This window comes from Colletotrichum abscissum (assembly GCF_030869225.1).
Source record: "Colletotrichum abscissum strain IMI 504890 chromosome Unknown Scaffold_5.1, whole genome shotgun sequence".
In the NCBI taxonomy this organism is placed as follows: domain Eukaryota; kingdom Fungi; phylum Ascomycota; class Sordariomycetes; order Glomerellales; family Glomerellaceae; genus Colletotrichum; species Colletotrichum abscissum.
This window is the reverse complement of record NW_026850431.1, coordinates 1,346,072-1,373,090: the sequence shown is the minus strand read 5'-3', so window position 1 is coordinate 1,373,090 and position 27,019 is coordinate 1,346,072. Positions and strand designations below refer to the sequence as shown.

At 54.5% G+C, this 27,019-nt stretch overlaps 9 protein-coding genes across 9 annotated transcripts; 4 read left to right on the top strand and 5 right to left on the bottom strand.

The window, feature by feature from the left end:
* Positions 1 to 137: 137 nt before the first annotated feature.
* CABS01_02960 (protein phosphatase 2C) lies at positions 138 to 6,857 on the bottom strand (the record flags this gene model as incomplete). Its single annotated transcript, XM_060536338.1, has 3 exons — positions 138 to 329; positions 385 to 5,805; positions 6,045 to 6,857. 3 exons carry the CDS (start codon positions 6,855 to 6,857, stop codon positions 138 to 140), a joined length of 6,426 nt encoding a protein of 2,141 aa, XP_060394250.1.
* A 1,219-nt stretch (positions 6,858 to 8,076) lies between these two features.
* Positions 8,077 to 8,421, top strand: CABS01_02959 (uncharacterized protein; the record flags this gene model as incomplete). Its single annotated transcript, XM_060536337.1, has 1 exon — positions 8,077 to 8,421. The coding sequence occupies one exon, from the start codon at positions 8,077 to 8,079 to the stop codon at positions 8,419 to 8,421; it is 345 nt and encodes a 114-aa protein (XP_060394249.1).
* A 2,917-nt stretch (positions 8,422 to 11,338) lies between these two features.
* CABS01_02958 (uncharacterized protein) lies at positions 11,339 to 11,518 on the top strand (the record flags this gene model as incomplete). Its single annotated transcript, XM_060536336.1, has 1 exon — positions 11,339 to 11,518. One exon carries the CDS (start codon positions 11,339 to 11,341, stop codon positions 11,516 to 11,518), a length of 180 nt encoding a protein of 59 aa, XP_060394248.1.
* Positions 11,519 to 12,603: 1,085 nt separating this feature from the next.
* On the top strand, positions 12,604 to 13,929 carry CABS01_02957 (uncharacterized protein; the record flags this gene model as incomplete). The annotated part of the gene is made up of 4 exons (XM_060536335.1): positions 12,604 to 12,814; positions 13,050 to 13,447; positions 13,572 to 13,607; positions 13,819 to 13,929. Coding segments are annotated over 4 exons (756 nt in total), but the record flags the coding sequence as incomplete, so codon positions are not given.
* Positions 13,930 to 14,605: 676 nt separating this feature from the next.
* On the bottom strand, positions 14,606 to 16,151 carry CABS01_02956 (voltage-dependent potassium channel beta subunit; the record flags this gene model as incomplete). The annotated part of the gene is made up of 5 exons (XM_060536334.1): positions 14,606 to 14,827; positions 14,965 to 15,525; positions 15,614 to 15,701; positions 15,796 to 15,862; positions 15,905 to 16,151. The coding sequence occupies 5 exons, from the start codon at positions 16,149 to 16,151 to the stop codon at positions 14,606 to 14,608; spliced, it is 1,185 nt and encodes a 394-aa protein (XP_060394246.1).
* Positions 16,152 to 16,285: 134 nt separating this feature from the next.
* On the bottom strand, positions 16,286 to 16,636 carry CABS01_02955 (uncharacterized protein; the record flags this gene model as incomplete). Its single annotated transcript, XM_060536333.1, has 1 exon — positions 16,286 to 16,636. One exon carries the CDS (start codon positions 16,634 to 16,636, stop codon positions 16,286 to 16,288), a length of 351 nt encoding a protein of 116 aa, XP_060394245.1.
* A 2,349-nt stretch (positions 16,637 to 18,985) lies between these two features.
* CABS01_02954 (alpha amylase) lies at positions 18,986 to 21,093 on the top strand (the record flags this gene model as incomplete). Its single annotated transcript, XM_060536332.1, has 5 exons — positions 18,986 to 19,219; positions 19,303 to 19,570; positions 19,682 to 20,084; positions 20,170 to 20,508; positions 20,580 to 21,093. 5 exons carry the CDS (start codon positions 18,986 to 18,988, stop codon positions 21,091 to 21,093), a joined length of 1,758 nt encoding a protein of 585 aa, XP_060394244.1.
* A 436-nt stretch (positions 21,094 to 21,529) lies between these two features.
* Positions 21,530 to 23,835, bottom strand: CABS01_02953 (fungal specific transcription factor; the record flags this gene model as incomplete). The annotated part of the gene is made up of 3 exons (XM_060536331.1): positions 21,530 to 22,249; positions 22,323 to 22,827; positions 22,883 to 23,835. 3 exons carry the CDS (start codon positions 23,833 to 23,835, stop codon positions 21,530 to 21,532), a joined length of 2,178 nt encoding a protein of 725 aa, XP_060394243.1.
* A 1,201-nt stretch (positions 23,836 to 25,036) lies between these two features.
* Positions 25,037 to 26,913, bottom strand: CABS01_02952 (major facilitator superfamily transporter; the record flags this gene model as incomplete). The annotated part of the gene is made up of 5 exons (XM_060536330.1): positions 25,037 to 25,897; positions 25,989 to 26,020; positions 26,084 to 26,462; positions 26,521 to 26,616; positions 26,671 to 26,913. The coding sequence occupies 5 exons, from the start codon at positions 26,911 to 26,913 to the stop codon at positions 25,037 to 25,039; spliced, it is 1,611 nt and encodes a 536-aa protein (XP_060394242.1).
* Positions 26,914 to 27,019: the final 106 nt, after the last annotated feature.

Here is a 27,019-nt window from a genome sequence, read left to right as displayed (position 1 = left end):
TATTCAGGTATTGTTGTTGTTGTTCTCGATGTTATTGTTGTTGCCTTGGTGGTAGACGGGATGCTGTCTCGCGTCGTAGGTATACTATATGAGGTCGCAGTAAGGGAATCATGAAATGAACGCTCGCTACGCTTCTCTCATTCCGTTTCGCTCCCGTCGTCTTCAGTGTCGTTCAACTCGCCGTACAACGCCTTGTACCGTGCTAGCTCGGCCATCTGCTTGGCAACCTGGTCAAGGATGTCACTCATGGGACCTCGCATGTCCTCGAGTTGTTGCAGTGGAGCGCTGCCGAAGGCAATGTGACGAAGCGACAAACTCGTCACGCACGTCTGTCAATCGATTAGCCAAGACCCTTCACAAAACAAGTACTGCATCAGGACGTACCTCTATTCTGCTCACTTGATGCTCCATGAAGTTGAGCAGGAATCGTTCCGTGACCTCACCTCCTCGGTGTTTCATTCTCTCCAACAACTCTGTTTCGGGTGGCTGTAAGCCCTGGCCAGAGACATTTTCTAGAGAGCTGCACAGCATCTCCAGCCGCAAGCTGACACGCCACAAAGCCCAGATTGATTCCGTGTCGAAAGCCAACTCGCTGCCTGCCTGGAGAATGGCGGGTTTGTCGACCTCAGTCCGTTGTTCGTGTTGTTGATGATGCTCGATACGGCCTGCAAGTGCATGTGGGTACAAGGAGTATACGACTTCTGGGTTCTCGAGGCCTTTGAGCTTCTTCTCACCCATTTCCTTGACCTCAAAGCCCTGAGAGCTGAGAGAGCGCAGGTCTTTCCGAATTGCCGAACCCATCTGGTCGTCGTCAAAGGTATCTTCGGATCCAGTCGATCCGTTTCTGTCTGTGTCCTGATAGTTCTCCAGACAGCGCTGAATCTCTGAAATGAAATCAGAGGAAACGGTGATTTGTCCACCGTCAGCAACGGACGAGATACGAGAAGCTTTGTTGACCATAGGACCAAAGTAATCCATACGTCTCGTGACAGGGTCCATCTCACTAACCGCTTCACCAAAGTGAATGCCCATACGTACAGAAAGACCCTTGAAAATCAGGGCATTGTCCTTGTCGTAGAGTGCCTGGCAGGAAACGGAGTTGATTACTTCGGAAGGCCAATTGACATCCAGCAACGACATCTGAACAGCAAAACACCAGAGAAGCGCCGATGTGGCTGTCGGGAAAGAGACCATGAAAGCATCTCCTTCAGTCTTCACTTCGTATCCACCAATTCTTCGCAGCTGCCGACGCATGACCTCGTTATGCAGCTTGATTGCAGATCTCATGGCAGCGGGGTACATCTCCCATAGAGTAGTCGAGTTCTTGATATCAGTGAAGGCTATGGAGACGTTGCCTGTCGGGGCTGGAATCTCAGCCTCAAGACGTTGTAGACTTGAGTCGAGAACGTCGGCCTTGTTCCTCTTGCCTCTGCGCATGGGCTGCTGAAGATCTTCCGGTACGCCCGAGGGGTACAGAGACATACTCTGACCACGATGAAGCCTTGACCGTTCAACCCGCCTCTTAAGGTCGGCAACGCTCATCATCATGACCATGATCTTGTTGGTGGCGCCATAGGCAATGGCTAAATCGCGAAGCTTCTGCGATGCTCTCATCAAGTCACTGCGCTCCTGCCTTGCAAAGTCAACCACCAGAGCGGGATCCAGGTACTCCCAGAACTCTCTGGTGGCAATCAGGATTATGTCGTCCTGCTCGCGGATCGTGAAGTTGCTGACATAGGGAGCGGCTTGCACCGCTGGCATCAGGTCTACGTATCCGAAGGCCCTGGAAACCTCGAGCAGGTCGTTCAATCTGCCGTTGCGCGAGACCCAGCCACCAGCCTCACGAATCCGTTGGCGCTCGCTTGGTTCTGCTGGGTCGTGCTTTCGCGTAAGGATCTTGTGAGAGCCATCGGTCTGAATCAGCATGGCCTGCGCATCGCCCACATTGGCGACATAAAGCTCAGTGTTTTGAAGATAGACCACAGTGGCAACACCACCAGAGTTAAGGTCCTCCTTGCTCAACACGACTGGCGTTGCAGAGCCTCTATGCGTCTTTTGCGAGCGCTCTTCGGTGTGCTGGATGGCGATGGTGACGAGATCCTTGTTGAGAGACAAGAAAGCCCGCCTCAGGGCATCCGCTGGTGTCTCATTGAGATGCGTCTTGAGGCCCTTCAACTCCATGCCAAAGATGTGGCCAAAGTTCTCATGCAGATACTTTGCAATCTTGGAGCCTCCACTGGAGAGAGCCTGCCCGTCAAACAAGCCAAGTAAAGTCTCAGTCTCTGTGGAGTTGTATCGAGGCACCACGAGATCGATGGTGGACAAGTGCTCATTTTTGCCCAGCGTGTCGGCCATACCATAGGGAAGATGGCCGGCAAGAGAACCAGACGTCCGCACGCGGCGATCCTCACTCTGATCGGGAATCGTGGGCTGTGTGAGGGTGACATCCATGAGACCCAAGACCCTCAGATTCGAAAGCCTGTTAAAGTCGGCGAGCGATTCTCGGTTTGTCACCGTCGGACCAACAGTGGTCTGTTTGATCTCCAAACGCTTGTTGCCTGAAAGATTCAGGTATCTGAGGTTGGGGTTGAGGTTCCAGTTCCAATCGTAAGGAACGTTTGAGATGTTGTATTTCAGGGAGTTGCTACCACAGTCCAAGACCGCAAGCTTCTTAGCCCTGGATATGTCGGCCGGTAGGTTGGTGAACTTGTTCCCATTGATATGCAGCACCTGCAGCAGACTGGCATCTTCGAGATCATCAGCCGGTAATGTCGTCAACTCGTTACCAGAAAGATAAAGTTCCACCATCTGGGGCCAACTCTTGATCGATCTTTGTGGCATGTCGTTAATGTAGTTCCACGACAAGTTGAGGACGCGTAGCTCGTTAAGCATCGTGATCTGGTCAAAGACTTCGTCGTCAAGCTTGTTCTCAGCCAAGTACAGGTTGCGCAGAGACCCGGCAAAAGTCGTGTAGAGTCTCGACGACAAGCTAGAGTCTTTTCTTGCGGTCGCAGATGGTGGGAGCGGTGGCACGGTGCCGGCCGATGTGGACCTAGACACCACTGACGTCTTGCGGCCACCCTTACCATAGACTGACACGACAGAACTCTTCCTATCGCCACCGCCTGGTACAGGCGACGGTCCAACGCTCAGCAACGTTGATGATGAGTTCTGGCTCGGTCTCCTGGACGGATCCGGTGATTCTTCCAAGGGAGATTGGGCAATGCGCTCCATCGGGTTGGTCTTGTTCACGGCAGCTGGCGTCTGTGCTTCTTCGCCTGATGGCCGGGGTTGTCTGGAGCCCGGCTTAGGGAAGTTCTCCAAAATATTGGAAGATGCATTGAGAGTCTCGAGCTTGTTGGCCCACCACAGCTCCATTGGCAATTTCCTGATGTTGTTCCTGCGCACGTCCAACACCCTCAGCTCTGTGAGACATCCTATTGAAGGTGGAAGTTCTGCGACGTTGTTGTTGGCAATGCTGAAGTGTTCCAGCTTGCTGAGATTGCCGATGAGGGGCGGCAGGGAAACGAAGTAGTTCTTGTCCAGCACAAGACGCTCAAGGTTCAGCATCATGTTAAACGTCTCGTCGATACTCGCAAGCTGGCAATGAGACAGATTCAGCATCTTCAACGTGAGAACTGGCTCGTTGATCTCGAATTTGGTGATTGGGTTAGAGTTCAATTTCAAACTCCGTATCCTGTCGAAGCTGCCGATGAACTGCGAAATACTGTTGTGGTCTGCAGAGAGAATCTCCAGCTTGGGAAGCAATGAAATGATATCGATGCTCGTAATGGCGTTGTACTTGATGTCCAACTCCCGAAGGCCCTGCAGCTCGCTGAAAGTGTCGGGTAGTGCATTTGACAGCCTGTTGTTGGTCATGACAAACTTTTCCAAGTTTCTCAGTCTTCCAATCTCGTTAGGTAGACTGCTTATCGAGTTGAAGCTCAAGTCCAGCTCGACGAGAGTCTCCACCTGGCAAAGGAACAGTGGGAACTTGTCCAAAAAGTTGGACGAGATGTTGAGGTTCCGCAAAGCCCTGTAAGCGCCAAAATACGGCGGGAGTGCCTTGAGGCGGTTATTGGCTATGTTGAGCTTGAGTATGCCCTGCAGACCGTTCAGCTCAGCGTGGTCCAGCTGTTCCAGTCGATTGTTCGACACATCGAGGTACGTCAGCTTTGCCGCCTTGCCCAAACTGGGAGGTAATCTTCGTGCTTCGTTGTTGTTGAACTTGATATCTCTCAGGTTTTGACACGACTGAATGAAGTCGCGAGGGAGATCCAATGAGAGGTTACGTGAGAGGTTGAGCGATATGATCTCAGAGGCTTTTGAGTAGAGCGAAATCGGGATGGTGATGAGGTTGCGGCCAGCAAGGTCGACATGATTGAACTTTTGTATCCGTCCAAGTCCGAGATCATTTGTGACGGAGTGGAAATCGCTCTCTCTGGAGGAGAGGAACATGAATCGGCACAGATAGCTATTGTCCTCCCGACCAACGTCTTCGATTCGGTCCCGCTCCTCGTAACCGATTTGTTGCAGTAGTCGCTTCTGCATCAAGAGTGGGCGCTCGGGGGCCGCGAGCACCCGGACCAAGTCATGCTTCTTAAGAATGATGTGGTAATTCTCTAGCCCGTCCGTAGCGTAAGTCTTCTTGATAAGCTGTGATATGACATCGGTAACGCTCGCATCGAGAGCCATGGACAAAGTCGCAAATGTCCCGTCGGATCTGAAGATTCGAATGCAGTAAGGTGTCATCTTCTCGTCGGGCCGAGGCGGACTGCCAATGTCGTCAATGTCTGGCGCCTGGTACGTGGTGTCCTCTGTATTACGACGCACAGCCCAGCTGTCCGGCGCGTTCCAAGAACCATTGGGTCCAAGGACAGCATCGGTCTTCGCGGGCACTGGGGGTGGTTGTTCCACTTTTTCGGAATCGCCAATGCTGGAGAAGACACCGCTGTCCATGGGAGTCAAGGGTTGGGGCTTCGTAAGGATGCCGTCCATGTCACTGAGGTTGGTGTCCAAGTGAATTCCTCCAAGCGATCCGAGGTTATTGTTCGCTCCAGGCTGCCTATCCGTCGGTCCAATCTGCTCATCCGGCTCCATAGTCCGTTGTTGCCGGCCTTTGCTCTTGGAAAACGGGAATCTGTTGTTGAACGTCTGGTTTCGTTGGTTGTACGCTGCTAGTCGAGGGTCCTGATCTGGACCAGGCTCGGTGCCTGAGAAGGCGAGCGGGAAAGTTGAGGGCGACAGCTCGGGTCTGGCGAATTCGGGACGAGATGGTTTGGTGGCCAGTGACCGAGTCGAACCGGGCAGGTCGCGTAATCTAGACGTTCCGTCATCTTTGTCCTTGTTCCGCCGTAGACGATGCAATAAGTTCCTCTTGGAATGATGCTGCGGCTGTTGCTGTTGTTGCTGCTGGCCGCTGGGTGACGTGGAGCCATCGACGGTGCCATGTCTCGAACTGAAGTAGCCGCCGCTCGGGGTCGGGCTTTGAGCGCGGGATCGATTGGAGCCGTACATGACTGTCGCTGCTGAGCCGCCGCGCTCTCTCAGGTTCTGTTGAACTTGCAAGCTGGCCTGCGAATCTTCCCTGCTTACAGTCGGTCGCAGGGCCCTGCCATCATCAATGCTCCTGTTGTGTCGATGGTGGTGGCCAGGGAGATGCACGATTGAATGGCCGGAGCGGCTGGATGAGGAGGTCTTTGGTGGATTTTGCGGGTTGTTGGGATTTTCGTTGTTCATGTAACGTTCGCGGTCGGGGCCGCTCAAAATGTCTCTGACTGGGGCTTCGCCGAACCTGGCAATATCCTTGAAGCACATTTAGCAGTCTTGACTCGACACAGAGAGCGGGTGGAAGAAGGGGTAATAAGAGATAAGATAAGGCGATGGGTTGATGCGGCGCAATTCCCGTATGCGAGATAGCGGCGCCAAGGGTGCGGATGTGCGGAATGCGGATGGGGATTGAAAAGAGGAGGGATGTTCGCAACGAAATCAATCGTGGAGAGTGGGATCAACAACAATGTAGGAAATAGCGTCTAGGTACTCACATCAGCCTCTTGGTAGAGGAACGGCACGACTTCAGGAGCCGGTACTGGGGTTCTTGGTCTTGACGAGGAAGGCGAAGCTTCTCTGTCCCGCGCATGGTCTGTCGCGTTAGAGTAGTTGCGATCTCTCGTAGGGCGGCTGTGGCTGTAGGAACGCGAGCGGTCCCTGCCAGAACTCGAATGCAAGCTGCTCTCGGAACCGTCTCGTCCAGGAAACTCCTCCCCAAAGAAACCCTGTAGTTTTTGCAATCCACCTCTTCGAATGCTCGTCTTGGAGCCCTGACTGCTCAAGGTCGTTATGCTAGCCAGAGAAGGCCTTCGTTCGTCTCCGAAGTATGCTACATCTGGCGAATCTTGGCTGCCAGAGGATTGAGGCGCAAGGCGATTTGTAGGAGCACGGAAGCCAGGCGAGAGCTGTGAGGCGACGGAGAGGTTATCGCTCGAATCGTTGTAAAAAGTAGTGTTGAGCTGGCTCTGAGGCGTGGATGCGGTGGCACCGCCGTTGGATGGCGACATCCAGGGAGCTATCTGGGAACTTGACGAGGGAGTGGCGGTGGGAGGGTTATGTTGGATGGAGGGCAGACGGCCGCCAGAAGTCTCTAGGACGGCCAGGTCTCTTCGGTAGTTGGCGAAGTCGCTCAGACGGTGATCGCGATAGGACGAGGCATTGGACTTTGTTGTTCCTGGTGACAAAGCTCCGCGCGGCGCAGAGGCAAAAGTGGAAGAGGTGGGCGGGTCGGCTGGGCTCAAATCACTGATGAAAGACCTAGACGGGGGGGCGGAACGCAATGACCAGTCAGTTATGGGTGCATTCATCAACCAAAGAAGAGGAACACGGAGGAAAAATGGAGGAGTAAGTTGTTAGTTCTAGCGGGAGAATGAGTATGTCTTGGGTGCTTGGCTTGAGAAGCTATAACTGGGCTGGACTGGAGGGGATCGAAAACAGCAGATAGCTCCACCATTGAAGCGACGACGACAAAGCTTGCCTGGGGCCGGGGCGGAGGAGGAGAAGGCGATGGGGGACGGGGGGGACGGACGGGGAGGGGTGAGGTAAGGCAGGCTGCAGGACAGGGCAGAGGCAGGGAACGTACGAGGTACGATGAGAGTGCGGATGAGGCTTGTTGGTTCAGGGTCGCCGGGCTACTGCTGGCTTGTTGCTGGAACTTTGGAGGGGAAAGTTGGGAACAGCGCCAGCCAAGGTACAACAAGATGGGTATTGGACCCGTACGAAGTAAGGTATCCGTAGTGTGCAAGAGACGGGTGGAGGGGAAGGGGGCAAGACAAGACAAGAGAAATGTTGCAATGCAATGCGCACACCAAGGCAATACGGGCAAAGTAGCAGACTGGAATCAGCCCAGTAGCAGCATCTAGGTAGCAGGGCAGAAAAAAAAGGATCAAGACAAGCACAAGCACGACCACAAGCTGGCGACACCTCAGTCCCCAGTCCTCAGTCCTCAGTCCTCAGCTACGAATAGTACCGGTGCGAATAGTTGAGAACTTCAGAGAGTCCTTGGACCTATTCCGTTCCATAGACACTATTCGTACACCAGCTGTGTCTCGACTGGGGCTGGGACTGGGTTTCGGGACGCCGCCGCGGCACGCAGGGAAAAAAGCTGCGGGACGACAACCTGAACCAACGAGTGGCAGGGAACAGCGGCCATGGGCAGCAGAGACAGAGACAGAGACAGACAGAGAGGAGGGGACCAGGAAAGAGAGTGAGCGCCGGGACCACTTCACGACTCAAACAACCCACTTGCGGCTTGCGGCTCGCCCACGCAATACCTGGGTGGGAGGCGCAATGAGCGTGAGTGTATGGAATCAAGGTGTGAAGTGAACCCCGGCGTCGGATTTGAAAGCTGAGTGGTCTCACTCTCACTCTCACCATCGTTTCTCACTCCCACTCTCACTCTGTTTTCCTCCATGAGTCGTCTCCTTTGGGGGTACGGTGCTGTCCACAAGGTAAAGGAAGTGGGATGGGAATTGTGTTTTGTGTGTGTGCGTGAGTGCTTGATGATTGATTGATCGACTAGGGGTTATGGGGAACGGACCGGGACAGACACACAGGGCCAAACATGAGGAAGAACATGACACTCACTTGTCTGCGAGGGATCCATTGCTATTGCCAATGCCAGTGCCAGCGCCAGCGCCATTGCCCTCCGTCTTGAGGCGCATGGACGACTTGCGCGATGCTGGGATGGGGTTGCTGGAGGGTCTCACGGTGGCCGATGATCGGGTGCTGTCGGTACTGGTGCTCGTGAGAGAGCTGAAGCGGGAGCCGGCCTCATTCCTCGTCATTGTCGCCAGGCCGTCGCGAGAGGGCGCAGAGCCATGTCATTCCCGAGAAACAAGGTTGAGAGAAACAGAGGGGACTGGCACCTAGTAAGGTACGCTATTGCTGGTAGACGCAGTACCTACTCCGTCTCCGTAGGCGGGCACGGAATAGGATACGTACGTTAAACGCGTGATGGACGAAAGCGTGAGTTGTGGGCACTGGGCGGTATCCGTAAGTTGGGCCTAGCGGGCACGCGGGTAATCGACGACGAGGGTGGAGTGGGCAGTAATCGTAATCGATATTTGCGAGTGGGTTTTACGAATGCCCGTGGTGTACTCCGTAGATGAGGTGTGTGGAACAGAACGCGGGCGGCGAATGCGTTTGCGACTTTTGCGCACTTGCGGTTTTCAATGGAGAAAGTAAGCAAGCAATCCGGCGGGACGAGAAGCGGGGAGGGCTGGCGTCCAAGTTGACGATCCGGTTCTAGTGTATGTACGGATAGGATATTCGTACGATGGCAAGGTAGAAGGACAGGCACGAAAACAGCTCGAGGGCGACAAACTCCAGAGTCCAAGAGAGGGGTCGAGGCCGTTCTGAGAATGAGGTGGGCCGACAGAGACAGAGGCTCCGAGTAAGGTATGTAGAGATGGATACGTTTAGATCATGCTTGTGGCGGCCAGGTGGAATGGAAAAAGGAATTGGAACGGCGGCAGGACAGGAGGTATGTTTTGTCGTCAAAAGGAGGCTGTTTTTGCAGTCCGGTCGCATCTGCTGATGTCAGTTGTGGTGCAAAGAGGCGAAGAAGAATGAAGCTGCGCGACAGCGAGAATAGCGAGGTAATGTAAGGTGGTAAGGTAGGGCCGAAAGGTGAGAGGCAACTGCTGCTGCTGCTGCTGCTGCTGCTGCTCTTGCTGTCACTGGTGTATGCAAGTGGTGTCCAGGCAATGAAAGTATGAGGTACTCGGGTAGTCTTGTACGACGGACAAATGAGACCTCCATGCAATGGGTGAGGTAAGGTGCCTTGAGGTGAGGTGAGTGAGAGGTGAGAAGGTACTGATCAGGTAGCTCGACCCAATGGAAACTAAGGTGAGTTGCGTGGTGTGCAGACTGCAGAGTGCTGGTGTACGGAGATGTGGTGGCGTGCAGCGTGTGATGCGGGCGGCAGAGTAGGTACCTATCCCCCGCGCTCTGTGTTGGCGGTGCTGGGTTCCAATGGGCTGGTGGAAGAGGATGCCCTCGATGAGAGGCTTCGCTGTTCGGTATGGATGTCTACCTTTTCTCACAATTTCCCAAGTCATGTTGCAGTCATTTGTTTCTGCATTTTCGCAACCATGAATTGCAAGGCGTGTATACCCAAAGTAGTGCTTACTACGCCGAGATACTTTGCAGAATAATCAGTCGTGCCTGCCTCGAATTGCAAGATGCCCTGGATAAAGCATATTCCCATGTACATACTGCGTATTGACACACGTGGAAGGTTCCAAAGGTCCCAAGGTACTTCGCGATGTCCAAGGTAGGTGCCAAGTCAGGGAAGGTGGGTGGCTTCTTACTTAACCTTTGGGTAAGGCGAGGGAGGCACCGAGTGACCAATGGTCTGTTCCCGTCCCATTTCAGTCCCAATGCCTTCCGTCCGTACAACCACAATGTGACAATACCAGGTACAACCGTGACGTCCATAAGAAACATCGTCGTTCAATCAGGTCTTTGAATGCAACTTGTGTCCCTTTCCCGTATTCTTACCATGGGGTATGAGGGCCGTGTTTGAAAGAAGCACCAACATTTCATGTTTCAATTCCAGGAAACCCTGTCACCGCCAGCATAGACACAAAACCTCAATTTAGTGTGCCTATCTTGACGCGGTATGGAGTCCTTCGTGCAAGGTAATGTGGGAGGTGCCTCGATGCCTACCTTACTACGTACACAACAGAGTACCTTACTTCACTAGCAGGTGGATGTGGGCTTTTCCGGGGATTAGACCCGCTCCAGGACTCGCTTCCGTCGCTCTGCCGAAGCGTAGCGCGCTGAGGTGCGGTTGAGTGGGCGAGCGAAAGTGGGTAAGTAGGTAGTTGGCCGGGCTAGCTTCCAAGTACCTGAGTACGGATACCTACGAATAGACTTGCCAAAGTCTTACCACAGTAGAGATGGACCACCAGGAGTGCCGCTCAGACCGGGAAGCCTACCTATCCAAGTGAAAGAGCATCAGGAGCTTCGTACTTCCGTATGTCTTTCCCCCTGTCTCTTTACGGAGTGAAGATGAACACTAAAAGTAGCAACAGGCTGGATGCTTCAAAGATAACCAACAAGTCCATATCGACATGCTCCCATCACACGTTCAGATAGGTGCCTTGTACCAACCAGAGGTATGTTGCCAATGCACCAAGGCATACGCGATTTTTTTCTTCTTCTTCTGAGTCTCAAAAATTCTGCCCGGCAGAGCTTTGGTTGCCCTTGTTCCGAGGGAATCAAAGTGTTTGGTTCCCCGATACTTAGCGCGGTAAGTGTGAGTGACAATATCTTCATTTTTAGCGTCTGAGGTTCCATGAAGCGGTCCTCCTGACTGGAGGTGAAGTGTTGGTGAGGCGCTGAGGTACTGGGAAGGTGGGGTAGCAGGTAGGAACATGCTCACGGACCACCTGCAAAAGATGTCGGGTAGATGGTAGTGGGCAGGGCAGGGATGGCACCTGATCTGGGAGGGGTGGGGCGATGGGTAATTCCATGATTGGTTTTTCCAACTGTAAGTGGCTGACATGTTTGGGGGAAGATGGAAGGTCCCCTCCCACATCATGAAGTAGGTACTTACTACGTAGGTAGGTACGGACCACCGTACCTCCTCCTTCTGGGCTAGTCTGTTTGTATCTCTTGATCCGTAGTGCACCTCACCTCCTCAGGTCTGCCCACCTCAGGGCAGGTGCTAAGCGATGCTATCTCGGGACTTGCCACCTCCCGCTAATCACCTGCGACATCTCAAGTATCGTCCTATCGTCCGTTCGCATTCCACCCAACATCGTACTGCGTACACCAAGAGATGAGAGACGAGAAACGACAGCACATCTCAACATCAACCGTCCACTCGCCCTCGTCCACCTCGCAAGGAACGGACTCGCGACTCGCAACGCCAGAGCTGAACAGAGGTCAGTGTCACCGTCCCAGGTACGGGCTGGCAGGGGAACAGACTACACATTCTCAAAGAGTAATACGACTCTGACACTCGCTGCCCAATGTCATTTCCGATATTCTTCTTCCTCAGACTAGAGACCAGAGACCAGTCACTGCACTACACTATACTGCACTACGGTCCCTACGGGTAGGTCAGACCTTAGACCAGACCTCCTTCTCTCATCTCAACATGAACTTACTTCATGGGCTCATGAACCTCCGAGCACATGTATCCGAAGTGATACGGGATACGAAGCACAGAGAACGAAACACTGGCTTTCTTTCACCGTAGTCAGTTAATGTCTTCTCTCTGCTTGTTCATACCCCGATCTCAGTCTCACTTCATCTTGGCACGGCGCGGCACGCAAGGTCCAGCTTCAGAACTCCATTGCAGCGCGGCTGCTGAAGCGGCTGCTGCTGCGTTACCGTTCAGTTGCTATTATTGCTTGCTCGTTGTCACATCGTGGCGTCCCAATTGCTCGATTGAACGAGTTCCCAGCTCTGGTTGGGCATCTTTGCCTCTTTTCTATTCTACCTACCTACCTACACCAAGGTACCTCACTTGTCACCCATGTTGTATGTCCATTCCTGTAGTAGACCATCCATCACCGTGTTATGCATCTGCCTTATGCTCCGACTACGGCATTGGTTCCGATCCATGTCTTGATACCTACCTACCTCACGGCTGTCCTTCCGCGATTCATTCCCAACTCCGGCCAAGCGCCCGTCGCCGTGGGATCCGTCCAAGTTGCGAGATGACTGTCACAATCGAAGCCTCACTCACGGACATGGCTCATCTGCCAATTGGGTGACAGAGTGACGACCTCATTGCTAGCTTTTCCTGTCAATATCAAATCTAAATTCCTCAAGGTTCCAACCACGGCCCCTGGCAACTCTTGTCATTCCACGGACGCAGTTCCGTTACCCTGCGGTTGGTTTAGGTTGCCTACCTTGCCTTACTGCACCTCGCTCACCCATGCAGCCACCACCTCCCACCCACAATCGTTCCCGAGTCGTTGAGCTCGCATATGAATAAACGTTCACAGCGCATCTCGTTCTCGCCCACCCAACACGCACGCGCATACGCACACGCACACATGTCAGCCATGCAGCAGCCCGCGGGGCAACGCATAGGGCAGACACACCGCTGTTCGCCAGCAGGGCAAGCCAGCTCAGACGCTCGTCTCATCCTGTATCCCTCCTACTGCGTACGCCTCCACGGCCTTCAACGCCGCCGCACGAGTGTCCCACGTCCCCTGGTGCTCTAGGGTTCTCCTTCTTCGCTCTCTTCCATTGCCTCCTCATCTGCCCCCTCTCAGCTGCCTGACCCTGCCTCCCCGTCCAAGCAAGTAACCTTAGACATGATATCGAGCGAGCAACCTCCCTGCTTAGCCACATGTCTTCTACCACTCTACTTATTCTACGCAGCAACTCTGCTCATCTACCAAGGCTATACTTCCCAGTGGCTCCCAACCGTCGTTCACGACACTAACCATCCAGGCGTGCAAGGCCCAAACTCTATTCTCCCATCACCACCTCCAAGCGTCAATATGGCCTGATACTGACATCTTATTTGGCAGTTCGATCTCTGCATCAAGCTGTGGCTACAGCTATCTCAAACCATGACTTCTCAGTCACCCTACCCAAAGCAAAATTCATCGCTTTTGCTACTCACCTCTTACCTTGTCGCCTGTTGCCAAAGACGGTCCATTTCAACCAGTTCTACAACGAAACTCCAGCTTCCCACTCTCCGACGCCACATGTCTTGCCTATGAACAAGAAGGACTGTCGCCAGACGGCGATCAATGCGCCCTCTGGAGGGCCCTTGTTTCGTTGCTTTCGGGCCTCTCAGGACCACTTCGCCTCTCCCTTGCCTGGTCATCCATGCACGTCTTACCGTTCCTGTGTTACCATACACACCAAAAACAGCCCGTACCTAGAGGGAGAGGCCGCGTCTGCAACCTCATTCTTGTCCTCAGTAGGTACACCTCTGACACGGATCGATACTCTCGGGTTCGCCGCCATCAAAGCCGCCCCGATCTCATGATTCTAGCTGTCTGGATCATGCGAGATATGCGAAGCAAACAACCATAATGAAACAACATTATCAACGTCGACATCAAGACCATCATCACTGGGTACGTTGGAGGCATCACCGTGATTATATGAGTTGCCTGCCACGATACGACTATGATAATCAAGCGATTACTTTACACCGGTCGACCTCTACCCGACATGTACAGCTGAGCTGTTGATCAAGGCACGTCAAGTTGCTCTATAGTCAAAGAGTCTACAGTTCCAGGAGCAACTCGTTGCGAATGGCAAAAAAGGCCGATGTGGCTTTCGTAGGTTTTGCCTATCCGTCCCCAGAATACATTATACCCCAAGGCCCACCCTCCCTGTTGGACGATTCGCGAGCCGCAACAACGACAGGAAGATCGACAACCTTCTTGGGTCTAGATCTGAACTCATCAGTTGGCATAACATGCTTGCAAGCCTGGTCGGCTAGTCTAATCCTACGAGCTACTGTTCCCAACACGCCATACGAAGTTTCATCGACAAGTCGAAGCACCGGCCAGAGGATGCATTGTTACACCCTCCATGGTCCCTGAAGATCTCTGTGGTCCCCCGAGTCAAGACACCGGCTCAAGGGTCGCAACTGTCCTTTGTTTCTGAAGTATCTCTCATTCCCGTCTGGACAATGTTGCCTTCGGAGCAGCTTTCCGGTCATCCCATCCCATCGTTTGGCAACCACCACTCTGGAGCACAGGCTCGCAAACTGAAGCGGAGGCGGCATGTTTGTTTGGCCGCATCAGGCCAACTCGCCACATCTTAATTGACTCGAGAGCATTGTCCACAGCTTCTAGAAGGTAGTTCCTCTGAACAAGTGGTTATCACGAGGGTCCCGTGAAACGGCCTCGACCGAGCAAAAGAGCGAGGCCAACGCTCCATCACATGGGGCCTGGACGCGGCCGCGCATGGGTCGAGCTGGTAACAAGATGGTGTTTGTTCTTTTTTGTTGTACCGGACCTCTCGTTCTTTTTCCCAGATATGGTTATGCCCAGTAATCAAAATCCACGCCACCCAACAGGACGTAACAGAAACACAAATTTTCCAGAAAAAAACACGCCATTCTCTAATCTTGTCTTGCCGGGTCCAACTTAACCTCTCCCACAATGGCATCGACCTCGGCCATGATCTCGGGCGTCAGCTTCTCCAGAACCTTCAATGCGCCCACATTCTCCACGATTTGCTCCGGCCGTGAGGCTCCGGTGATCACAGAGGTAACGTTGGGGTTCTTGAGGCACCACGCCAGGGCCAGCTGTGACTGCGTTGCACCGAGCTTCTCCGCAATACCCTAATCACACACACACGCACATGTCCCGGTCAGCCATCATGATCTCTTTCGTCCCGAGTCGCGAGTGTCGCCGGCGGCGCCAGCGGCGGACACGCGGGGAGAGTACCAAACAACGGCAACAACAATAGGAAACTCACCTTGAGCTTTACGACGTTCTGAATCAGTGCCTTCCACTCGTCGTTACCGTACCACTCCTTGTTGGCCCAGTTGACAAACTTATCCCCCTTGCCCTCCGCAAACCGGCTCCCGGCCGGCGGTGCGTCCGGGTCGTCGTTGTACTTGCCGCTCAGCAGGCCCATCTTGATGGGGCTGAAGACGGTCAGGCCGAGGCCGAAGCGCTGGTACAGCCGCTGGAACTCGTACTCGACCTTGCGGCGCTCGAGGATGTTGTACTGCGGCTGCTCGACGACGGGCGCGATCATCCTGAGGTCCTTCGCGACGCCGCAGGCCTCGGCGATCTCGTCGGCGCTCCACTCCGACGTGCCCCAGTACATGGCGTAGCCCTTGTCGATGACGTGGTTGAAGGCGCGGACCGTCTCCTCCATGGGCGTCAGGCGGTCCGGTCGGTGGGCGTAGACGATGTCGACGTACTCGAGGTCGAGGCGCTTGAGGGAGGCGCGGAGGCCTTCGATGATGTGCTTGCGCGAGAGGCCGTGGTTGTTGACGAGGACTTGGCCGTTGGCGCCGCCCCAGTTGAGCTGTACGTGCGCGCGACAGGTCAGAACAACTTGCGGTTCGACTGCGCGCTGTCGTTGCTCCTGCGGAGTTCCGTGGTGCAAGACTCACCTTTGTTGTGACGACAATGTCGTTACGGTTCCAGTTGAACTTCTTGATGGCCTGGCCCATGATGATCTCCGAGTTTCCGCCCGCATAGCTGTATGGAGCGGCTTGTGATTAGCTACTTCATCTTCGCTTCACTCGGCCGCAACCGCGTGGTATCGCACGGGAGAGGTTCTGGGGAGACTCACCTCTCAGCTGTATCGAAAAAGTTGACGCCAAGGTCGTAAGCCTGCTTCATACACGCAAACGTCTGTTCTGCAGCGCGTCGTAACCGTCAGTGACGCTGCCAAAACACACGAGTCTCGCAGAAGATTCGCTCGAGTCCCCGTCCCGTACATACCATTCTCAACGTGGCCGCCGAACCTGTTGTATTCACCAAAGTCAGCACGATGGTCCTACAGAGCACTTTGCAATTTCGTGTGGGGAAATAGGTAGGAGAAACGTGCGTCAACCAACCGCCCAAACCCAGCACCGAGACGTGAAGTCCCGAGTTACCCAGGCGGCGGTACTGCATGCCCGTCTTTCTAGGCTCTTCCCACGCCATTGTGTCTTGTTCTACTCGGTCTGTCAGGTTGGTGATTAGGGGTAATCTAGGTATCTCGGCGTCGGACGTCGTCTCTCGAAGCGTAGGGAAGTGGCAAGTATGCGAAAAAAGGATGTAAGATGGTATGTTTACATTCACTCTCGTCTACTTTTTTTTTTCTGCGCTTCACACTGCCTGCTAATGATTTCACCCCTCCGTCTTCGCTCTCGCGCAACATGGGAAAGCTCCAAACGAGCTTGCCCCGCACCCCTCCTCCCTCTCTGCGGAGATATTATCGGAAAGTGATGTTTCCTTTTTTTACCCCTCCATAACCACCCCACCCACGTCATGCTAGCAGCTAAAGTAGTGGGAATCCGACTGGCATTGACCAATGGTCCACCTCGCAGCGGCGCGGTGCGGCTGGCTGCAGCTGGGTAAAGGACCAAACCGCATGTTGGTCCCCGAAGGATTACCATCATGCATATCCTATAAGTAAGTAGGTACATACATATAAACGGGTCGCGGCAGGGCCAACCACCAGAGGGGAGTTATCTAGGCACTCAGGTAGGCCGGCTTTCCGTACTTCTCGCGGTCGAAAGCCGGACCGGTAGATATGTACTAGACACGCTTGGGGGGGACTCGATGGCTGTTTCGACTTATGGCGCTTCTCTTTTGGTCTCTGAGGTGTCTGACGTGGAGGCTGCACCGCGGTGACCATTGAGATGTCCGCTTGAATGACTGCTGAGTAGAGCATGTTGTACCACCATCAACATCGCTAGAGAAGTTGAAGGCGGTTGTGGCAGTCTGGCAGGCCAGCCCAGTTTCACCGCTTTGTTCTTACTAGCAGTTCAAAACCCGAACTTCTATAAACTAGCAGTTTCATTACCGTCATGTGAACCAGGCAGGTAGTGCTAGGCTCTCGTGCAGGTAGCTTGCCATCATTCTACGCTACGGTCTATCGTCCTCAGCATCGAGGGAAGCTTTCCTACCAACGTTCCCCGTTTCATTCACGCCACCGGTGCGGAATCCCAGCCCGGCTCCGGGAGTAACCTCCGCCTCGATGAGAATTCCGGACCCTGGAAGACGGGGCCGGGGGTGTGTAATAATACGTGATCCCGCTGAGAGTTGGAGAAGAGCTTTGTCGAAATGGCAAGAGGCTTGTGCTTGCCGTGACCGCCGATGGTGCCGAGCTCTCGTTGATATACTGGCTTTTGGCAGATTGGGATATTCATAGATGAACGTCGAAGATTTACAAGAGTCTACCTACTACTATCAAATTGGTCCAGCTAATACTCACTTTGTCACAAGAATATTCCGATACGACAAAGCCATCTGACCACCATTTGACGTATTTCGAAGTACTGGATATGGTGTTTATGAGCCGTCAGTGTTGCCATTTCATGCCACTTACAAGAGAGAAAATGCATGAACAATGATATAGAGCACTCTGCATCATTCTACATATTATCGGCGTGCTCTCCGTGAACTACAAGTTGCTGGTCTTTGTGAAGCATCCGCAAGTCCGGCCTATTCCCTCTTAGATCCTAAGGCTCCGGGTCCCGAATGAACCCCTGTAGAATCGGTGGACCCGGCAAAAATCTCGGGGACGGGGTCGGGGGCTGCTCGTGTGGACGGTGGGCCAGCACCGCCGGCGGGGCACTGGGTAACACGCACACATCCATCCACTTGGGAGGAACCCAGCACTACCACACCACACCTCTTTGCTTTCAACGCAGGCGCAGTTACACAATGGGAGGGTTGATCTTCTCAACCTGCAACACGACACAACGTAACGGCATTAATGCAAACTGCTTCCTGAACATCTCCCGCGCGTCTGCGGCTGTACCTGCTTGAGAGATCATCATACTCTTACATGTTTTCTTGTTTCTTGAATAGGTAAGGTAGTTACGTAAGGGAACGTCTGCTCAATAGGTACCTTTATGCTCAAACATGTACATACGTCTCACCCGTATACAAGTATAAGTCGAGGTACCTGCAAACCGGGCGGAACCTCCGCAACTTTACTGTGCAGAGCATGTAGCCCAGCCCTTGGGGCAGCCAGAAAGTTACCCCGCATGACGGAGACGGGTTCGATGGAGGGGCAGCTGCATTCAACCTCCGATTCGGGGAAGACCCGACGGGGGGGGTGAGAGAGAGAGAGTCTCCAGAAAGCCCATTCCCTCTCGTCATTCGTCCCTTTCTCGCTCGCTTTTCTCGCTCGAATTCTCCCGTGGTCCCCAAGTGTCGGGTCGGTAATTATCAACCCATTCCCCACGCAAAAGGGATCCCAAGTACCTGAAAGTTGGCTGCAACAACCCGCCGATCATCTCTTCCCTACTACCTTACCAAGTACAACCAGCCCACGCGCCGTCTTTTTGTGTCTCGTGTCTGGCTGAACACTGGCTTGTCCGCCTTACTCAGCTTCGTCCAAGCCAACGCTTTCCCATCTCCAAATTCTTCCAATTGGTCACCACGACCAGTCTTTACTCGCAGAAACTCTTTGCAAAGCCCCTCCTCCCCCGCCAACGGACCAAGCTCCTATTACCAAACCGCTAACCAACCCCCCGCCCTCTTACCGGAGAGCCTGAACTTTGAATCTCTTAAAGGAGTCTCTGCTCGCTCTTGTCTTTGCAGCTCTTTCAAATTGTATAAGACGTAGACCTCTTTGTTTTTATATTACCAGACGCTGTCCGTTTCTCAAAGTCCGTTGCCGCATTGCGTGTATTCCAAAACAGCTACGCAAACGACCCCGAACCGGCATCACAGCTTTCTACTCTCGAAAGCTTCGAATTATCCAACAATTCCACACTACTTCTCACCGTAAAACCTACAACACACACAAGTTTCCGCCCACAATGGCACGCTATGTCGTCGCGGAGAGCGCGGGCGGGCGTCCCCCCAAGAGACAGCTTCGCAAGTGGTGGAAGGAGAGCTCCGTATACCAAGTCTACCCGGCCTCGTTCCAGGACTCGACCGGCTCGGGCGTGGGCGACCTCAAGGGCATCATCGACCGCGTCGACCACTTCAAGTCCCTCGGCGTCGACATCGTGTGGTTGTGCCCCATCTTTGAGAGTCCCCAGATCGACATGGTGAGTTTCTGGCAGGCCGTACTCTTGAAAAAGACATTTCCATAAACTCGGACGGATGAACTGACCAACAAAACGTGCACCAGGGCTACGACATTAGCAACTACAAAAAGATCCACGAGCCCTACGGCACCGTCGCCGACGTCGACACCCTCAAGGACAAGCTCCACGAGCGCGGCATGAAGCTCGTCCTCGACCTCGTCGTCAACCACACCAGCGACCAGCACGAGTGGTTCAAGCAGTCGCGCAGCTCAAAGGACAGCCCCTACCGCGACTGGTACATCTGGCGCAAGCCAAAGTACGACGCCCAGGGCAACCGCCAGCCTCCCAACAACTGGGCCTCCCATTTCCAGGGTTAGTTCTCTCAGGCCATCCCACACTTCCTCGAGGCTCTGGAAAGCTTGTTGAACCCGCCTGCTCGAAGATGACGGGAAATTTCAACTAACATCGGACGTCTACACACAGGCAGCGCGTGGGAATACGACGAAGCAACAGACGAATACTACCTCCGCCTCTTCGCCCGCCAACAACCCGACCTCAACTGGGAGAACCCCAAAGTCCGCGCCGCCGTCCACGACATCATGCGCTTCTGGCTCGACAAGGGCGCCGACGGCTTCCGCCTCGACGTCATCAACTTCGTCAGCAAGCCCCAGGACTTCCCCGACTCCAAGCAAGAGGTCCTGCCCGGTTCCGAGCTCTACTCGGCCGGGCCCAGGCTGCACGAGTACCTCAAGGAGCTGGGCGCCATCCTGCACGAGTACGACGCCTTCAGCGTCGGGGAGATGCCCTGCGTGAGGGACCTGAACGAGGTGATCAAGAGCGTGAACGGCGATCGCGGGGAGCTGAGCATGATTTTCCATTTCGAATTGTGAGTATCCGACCCGCCTTTTACCCCTATTTTGCCCATCCACTATCGGCAGGACAACTAACAAGCATCTCCTCCCCCCTTCCAGCGTCGACATCGACATCGGCCCCCACGGCAAATTCTCCGCCAAAGAATGGGACCTCGCGGAGCTCAAGGGCATCGCCAACAAGTGGCAGCGCTTCATGTACGACCACGACGGCTGGAACGCGCTGTACCTCGAGAACCACGACCAGCCGCGCTCCGTCAGCCGCTTCGCAAACGACGCGCCGCAGCACCGCGTCGACAGCGCAAAAGCCGTCGCCATGTTCCAGGCCCTCCAGGCCGGTACGCCCTTTGTTTACCAGGGCCAGGAGATTGGCATGGTCAACGTGCCCAAGGAGTGGCCGATGGAGGAGTACAAGGACATTGACTGTCTGAACCACTGGAAGTGAGTACACGGTCATAAACTTTAGGCTGCGCAAAGAATGATGCAATGCTGACAATCTCCCCCGTAACCAGCTTGCACAAGGACTCCAAAGACAATGAATACCTCAGATTCCTCAAATCCCAATACCAGAAGAAATCCCGCGACAACGCCCGCACACCAATGCAGTGGACCGCCGCCCCCAACGCAGGCTTCACGACACCCCAGGCAACCCCGTGGATGACGGTGCACCCGAACCACACGGAGATCAACGTCGCCGCGCAGGTCTCGGACCCGGCCTCCGTCTTCAGCTTCTGGAAGACGGTCCTCGCGACGCGCAAGCGGTACCTCGACATCTTTGTCTACGGCGACTTCGCCCTCGTGGACGAGAAGAACGAGAAGATCGTGGCGTACGCGCGGCGGGCCGAGGACGGCGCCGTGGCGGTCGTGGCGTGTAACTTTTCGAGCGGGACGGTAAGCTGGGAGGGACTGAAGGCGGAGAGCGTCAAGGAGGTGCTTGTTTCCAACGGCGGCAAGACGGCGGAAGATTTCCGTGGGGGCAAGGTCGAGTTTGGACCGTACGAGGGGGCGGTTGTGCTTCTGGCCTAGTATTTTGGTTTGTTGGAAGCGGTTGGGTATAAAAACTAAGTTATAGAATGTAGACAAAAATCTGGAGTACTATTTTTGCGTTTACTGTTTTTGCGTTCTCCTTACAGACATACTTGTGCCTTTTTGAGATTGCTTATCATCATGTCACGACTTTTGATCTGGTGGGTAGTCAGAGATAGATCCAGATGATAGAGAGGCCAAATGAGGATGACAGCTTACCTAGAGATTCGGAAACCACGCTCATGATTCTCTCCTTTGACGCCTGAACGCCAGAGTTCGTGCTTCAGTCTTGGCTAAGACGTAGGCATTTGTGTCACTTCAAGTCGAGTGCTTGCCCATATATACCATCAACTCTTACGGCTCGTATACGATTTCTTCTGACCCACAAGCATCCTCAACGGCCACAAATCATAAAACAGCCCAGAACGGTAGTTCGCTACTCATACGTCCTCTGCAAATTGGCCGGAGACTGCATCGGGCTGTTGAACACGCCCGGATTCCCCTGCACCGACGCCATCCAATCGTCGTTTGCGACGTTGTCCCACAACGCCCCATTGGCAAAGAGCATATCGAGCGTGCCGTTGGACTCGACGGTGTTGAAGGAGCCGTCAAAGTGCTGCAGCTGATCAATTAGGTCATGGGGGGCGCCGGACCCCATCTGGCTGGTGGATTGATCCCAGACGGGAGTTCTGCCGATGCCCTGCCGCTGAGGTGACAGAGGTACTGTGTTGCCGTTGGTCATGCCCTGCGCGGAGGTACCATCTTTATCAAACATTGGTGAAAAGTTGGAGTGAGATGGTTGTCCATAGGTCTGAGATACGCCGTTGATGGGTGCAAACATGTCTGCCTGGCCGTTTGCCGCCGCCGCCGCAGCAGCAGCAGCATGATTCCCGTCATCCCGCCACTGGTCATCGTCGACCTCCTGGATCCTCGACGTCGGGCTCCTGTTCATGATCAGCAGCGGACCGTCCTGGACCTCAGCTATGCGGGCGCAGAGCATCTCCAAGAGGGCTTTATTGCCGCCGCGACACGAGGCAAGGACCCGCTGCAGCTGGAGGAGAATGTCTCTTGGGCCGTCGGTGGAGGTGCGAGGAAGACGAAAGTTGTTCGCCACGGCATCCGTCACTGCGCTGGCAATCTCGTAGATTTTGAACTCCTGATAGTCAAATTAGTAAAGGGAAAAACGATATAAACCTATATATGTATATTTGTCCGGTATGGGGCCTTACGATTCCGGGGCCATGGGCTTCAATGGCCGTACTGGGAAGTTGTGAAATCAACTGGAGAAACTCCTTGGCGATCTGGATGGGGTGAGATAACGAGGTGACAGTGTTGTTATTGCTGTTGGAAGACCAAGCGCGGCCATGGTTCATAGTGACTTTCCACAACACGGCCTGCATCCATTGACGCGTCACAACGATGTCAGCTCGCTGGACATCGTTGCTGGCATCAGAGTCCAGGGGAATTTGCTGTAGTTTCTGCTGCACGACATCGAGACACGCTCTACTAGCCGTTTGCAGGCCGTCCGCCATGGACCACAGGGCGTCCTCGTCGTCCGAGTTCTGGAGGATGTCAAAGGCGCCGCTCTGATCGAATATCCAGAAGAGGTCGGCTAACTTTTTGAAAGCAGGTAGAATGTGGCCTTCATCCTCGCCAACCCCTGAACCGTCTAAGGACGGAAAACGGGTGTTGGACTTGAGCGCCACAGGTAACTTGTGAAGCATGGCCACGCCTCTGCCATTTTTGTCAGAAAGCAGCTCGATGGAGAATCTTCAGGGGTAGAACAAACCTTTCCGTGACAAATAGTAGCCAAAGTGTCCTCCTCCGCATCTGCTGCTCCGCCAAGGGCAGAGCCACGTACGACGACTCCTTGTGCAATCCCATGATTTGAGCAATGGTGATGGCCTCTCGGAGGTAGAGAAGCGACTTGGCCCCTCCGGGCTGCTGGTTCTCGTGATAGACGTGGAGGAAGAAGGACGTCCTCAACCAGTTGAGGTTCATGGGCGGGCCTCCCTCGCGTTCCTGGAGCACCATTCTCGACCGCTGGCACTCGGCCTCCATCGAACCTGCCGTCGCCGGGTCGTCGTTGTCAGTCGTGGCCAACTTGAGCTGGGCAATGGTGGCAGCTCCCACGGCGTTGGCCAAGACGTATGATTCGAGGTCGTCAGCATCGCGGGACAGCGAGGCCATGATGTCTTCGACTGCAATGATGGGCCAGACGGGGAAGAGACGCAGGCGGTAGATACACAACCTGAAAACCAGTGATGCGCTGGGCGTCCTTTGCGGCTGGAGGGCATTGTCGTGTCGGACGAGTCGTTGTCCACTCACGGCGCTCCCAGTGGCCTCGGATGATCCTCCCTCGGAGGACGATGGGGACCGGGATGAGGACGGAACGCCCGAAGAGGCGGCGGCAACAACCGGGGTTGAAGCGGAAGCCCCATCACCGGTAGGTGAGACGGAGGATGCAGAACCGGCGGCACCGGTGGTGCCAGCGGGGGCAGAAGAAGAAGCAGAAGCACCAGCAGTTCTAGCAGCAGCAGAGCCCTCCTTCTGGGCCTGGGCAATCTGGCGTATCGTCTTCGCCCTCAGGTTCCGTGGGCCCCTAGTGGCAGGGACCTTGTTGAAGGTGCATGATGTCCCGATGGCGACGCAGCCATCACAGGGCGGGACCTCTGTGCATTTGATCTTGCGGATCTTGCAGGCGTCACAAGCTCTTTTGCCAATCTTGCGCCCGGATGACATTGTCTCCGCGAAAGAGACGGAGAGAGGACGGAAAGGGGGGAGGGGGAGAACAACGTCGGCCCTGCTATCCTACTTGTGCCGTGTCATGGCAGCTCGCACCTGCCGTGGACTGACTTTCTTTTTGGGGATTCGCCAGGTAATACGTCAAAGTCGTGGATGTATGCAAGTTGTGTGAGGGCGGGTGTTGTGAAGTCTGTCACTTGCACCAGAAGAAACGGGTCCCCAGGTTCCCGGCAGGCTGGGCTTGACCAAGACCGTGTATCCGTAGTTCTTAGGGGCGTAAGTGGGTAAGCGAGGTGACAAGCACGTAAGGGTATGAGGTACGAGTGAGGCTATCCGCAGGTATTACAAAGCAAGGCTGCGAGGGTCAGGCGACTCTGGCATAGTCTGAGTAAGAAACTGGCGTTCCTTGCTTGATTCGAATCGAGGCAGAGAGAAAGCTGTCACCGGCGCCTACACGTCTCGAGGTGACTGAGAGAGGCACGGAAAGGTTGGACCAAGAAAAATGGGGATGGGAGAGCATCTGCGGACGTCTGAGATGCGCAGGGTGGAGTCGACGACCGATGGTGTGCTCGCTGCGCTAAGCCGATCAGGGGAGCTGTGGACCATCCGCCGTGCCTGCCTCCCTGCAGCTTGACACGCTTCAGTCCGCTTGAGGGGGGCTTGGGGTCGACAGGTGGCGCCCGTTAAGGGACCTTGGCGCTGTATTTCCCCGCAAATTCGGCCTCTCACTGCGGTAATGTCCTTGACCGCTGTCCGGGCCGCCGACCTCCCAGCGATTTGGTCCAGCCCGGGATGTCACACGGGGCCAATCAGCGTTCATCCATTATTACCTAAGTGTAGGTACGTAGAGAGGTATCTCGAAATTCAAGCGAACAAAACGAACGAGAATATGCATCTTTCTACCAAGAACACTAGGTAGCACGATGTTATGATTATCAATTGACCTGATTGGGAGTGCAATGCGGGCATATTGCTTATAATGTAATTTGATTAGTTGAAGAAAATTACAATGCCTCCTAGCGCATGCATGGTAGTACCTTGTTCTCGTCATTTTGGTCTCTACCGTCTTTATTAGTCATAATCTTGTCCTTTTCATGGACTGGTATCCAAACTTATATCGCCCATCAACTTTTTGAATATTGTCCTCGAGCTATACTCATGCATACACGCATACAATGCATATGGCATGATTACCCTCCTAGTAGACAAACCTGAAATCCAAACGCTTGTTTCCGTCCTGCTCGCGCGCCGCCGCATCACTCTGGTACGCCAGCCGCTCCTCGTTGGACATGGCGTCCCACACCCGCGCCTTGCGCTTGTTCAGCAGCACAAGAACTTGACGGTGGACCAGGAACACAACGAGACTAAAAGCGCAAATCGACACGCAGACCGTGTTCCCGCGCTTGTAGTACGGCGCATCGTAGGCGCGGTAGATTTGGGATCCAGCGAGGGACCCGATCTGCACAATGACGTTGTACGTCGCTGCCGAGATGGCGCGCTTCTTGACGTCGAACGTGTTCTCCGAGATCCACGATGAAACGATTGGGTGGAAGTAAGGGTAGCCAGAGATGAGCGTAATAACCGAAAATCGGCTCCATTCGCGTCCACCGTCGGGCAGCGTGAGGAGGGTGATGAGCAGGGGCATGATCCAGAGCTCGCCAAAGATGCAGTGGAACGCCCGCTCCTTGAAGTAGTCGCTGCTAAAGGCCAGCGTGAGCATCGTAATGATTTGCAGCACGGCCGAGGGCACCGTGAGCATGTTGGCGTTGAACGTCGTGAAACCCAGGCGGCGGAGGGTGAGCGTCAAGTACGCCTGGACGGGCGTGGCCGGAATGTAGGCGACGAGACCGATGAGGTACAGGCCCCACATGGAGGGGTCGAGCCATGCGTTCTTGATGTCCTTGAATGTCATGGGCTCCTTCAGCGCAGTGAGGCCCTTTGCGGGGTCGTCGCGGAGGATGCGGTTGATCATGATGACCTCCTGTTTCTCTGTGTACCACGGCTTTCTCCAGAGGACCGTCGTAGTGTTCGTCGGGGAGGCGGGGAGCCAGAGGAATGCCTGTAACAACATGGGGTCAGTGGGGGGAATCATTTCGAATCACCATACCTCGGAAGAGAGAAAGCGGGGGAAGAAACGCGGGCAGACATACCATGACAGCCAAAACACAAGTCAGGAGACCCTCTGAGCGGCTAGTCAGCGACAAGACACACAAGAGACGAAAAGGCGAGGGAGCAGATCACATACCCAACAGGAAGAGCCAGAACCAGCCTGTGTGTCCACCAATGCCGCGCATCTTGAGGATACCCGCCGCCAGCAGAGCCGAGATGACTCGTGCAACGTTAAGCGTGGACCAAAACACGGCCAGTCGAACGGACAGCTCCTTTGATGTGTAAAAGTAGGTCGCGAAGAGAATAGTACCAGGAATGAAGCCACCCTCGCAGGCGCCGATGAGGGCTCTCGTCACGTAGAAGCCGGCGCGGGTCGTGATCCAGGCCTGCGTCCAGGAGACGGTTCCCCACATCATCATCATGGTCGGCAGAACGTACTTGAAACCGAAGCGCTTGGTGAGGAACTGGACGGGGAACTCGGCGGCCAGGAAGCACACCAGCTGAATTGTGGTTCCCTACAAGAGCGTATGTTAACAATTGAGATAGTCAAAGAGGCAGACTGCCAGAACGTACGTTGTTGTAGTCGTCACTGCTGAGCTTCAGGTCTTTGAGGAAATCATCTGCCAGAGCATTGCTCAAGTTTCCCCTGTCCAATTGCAGGCCAAAGAACTGGTTTAATATTAGCAAAATAGCTTCTCATGACCTCAAAGTGGCTTCGCATACCATGATACACAGCATCGTCAGCAACTTGATGTCGGTGATGCGAACCACCTTCCTCTCCTCGGCCTCTGTCCAGGTCGCGGCGGGATCCCATCTGTGCTTTCCTTCATAAGACTCATGCGGCGGCACGAGGTCAGACAGATTCTCGCGACCGATGACAGGCGCGTCCGAGTCCTGGTATATGGACACGGCGTCCTTCCCGCTGTCGCTGGCCGTTTTCCGCGCGGTGGGCTCGACGTCGGCCATCTTTGCTATTGCTACTGCTGCCGTCGCTTGGTTCAGGCGAGAGAGCTCGTGTAAGCAAGAAGTGAGTGGAGGCCGGAGCACACACACTCGCCCGAGGTTTCGCTTG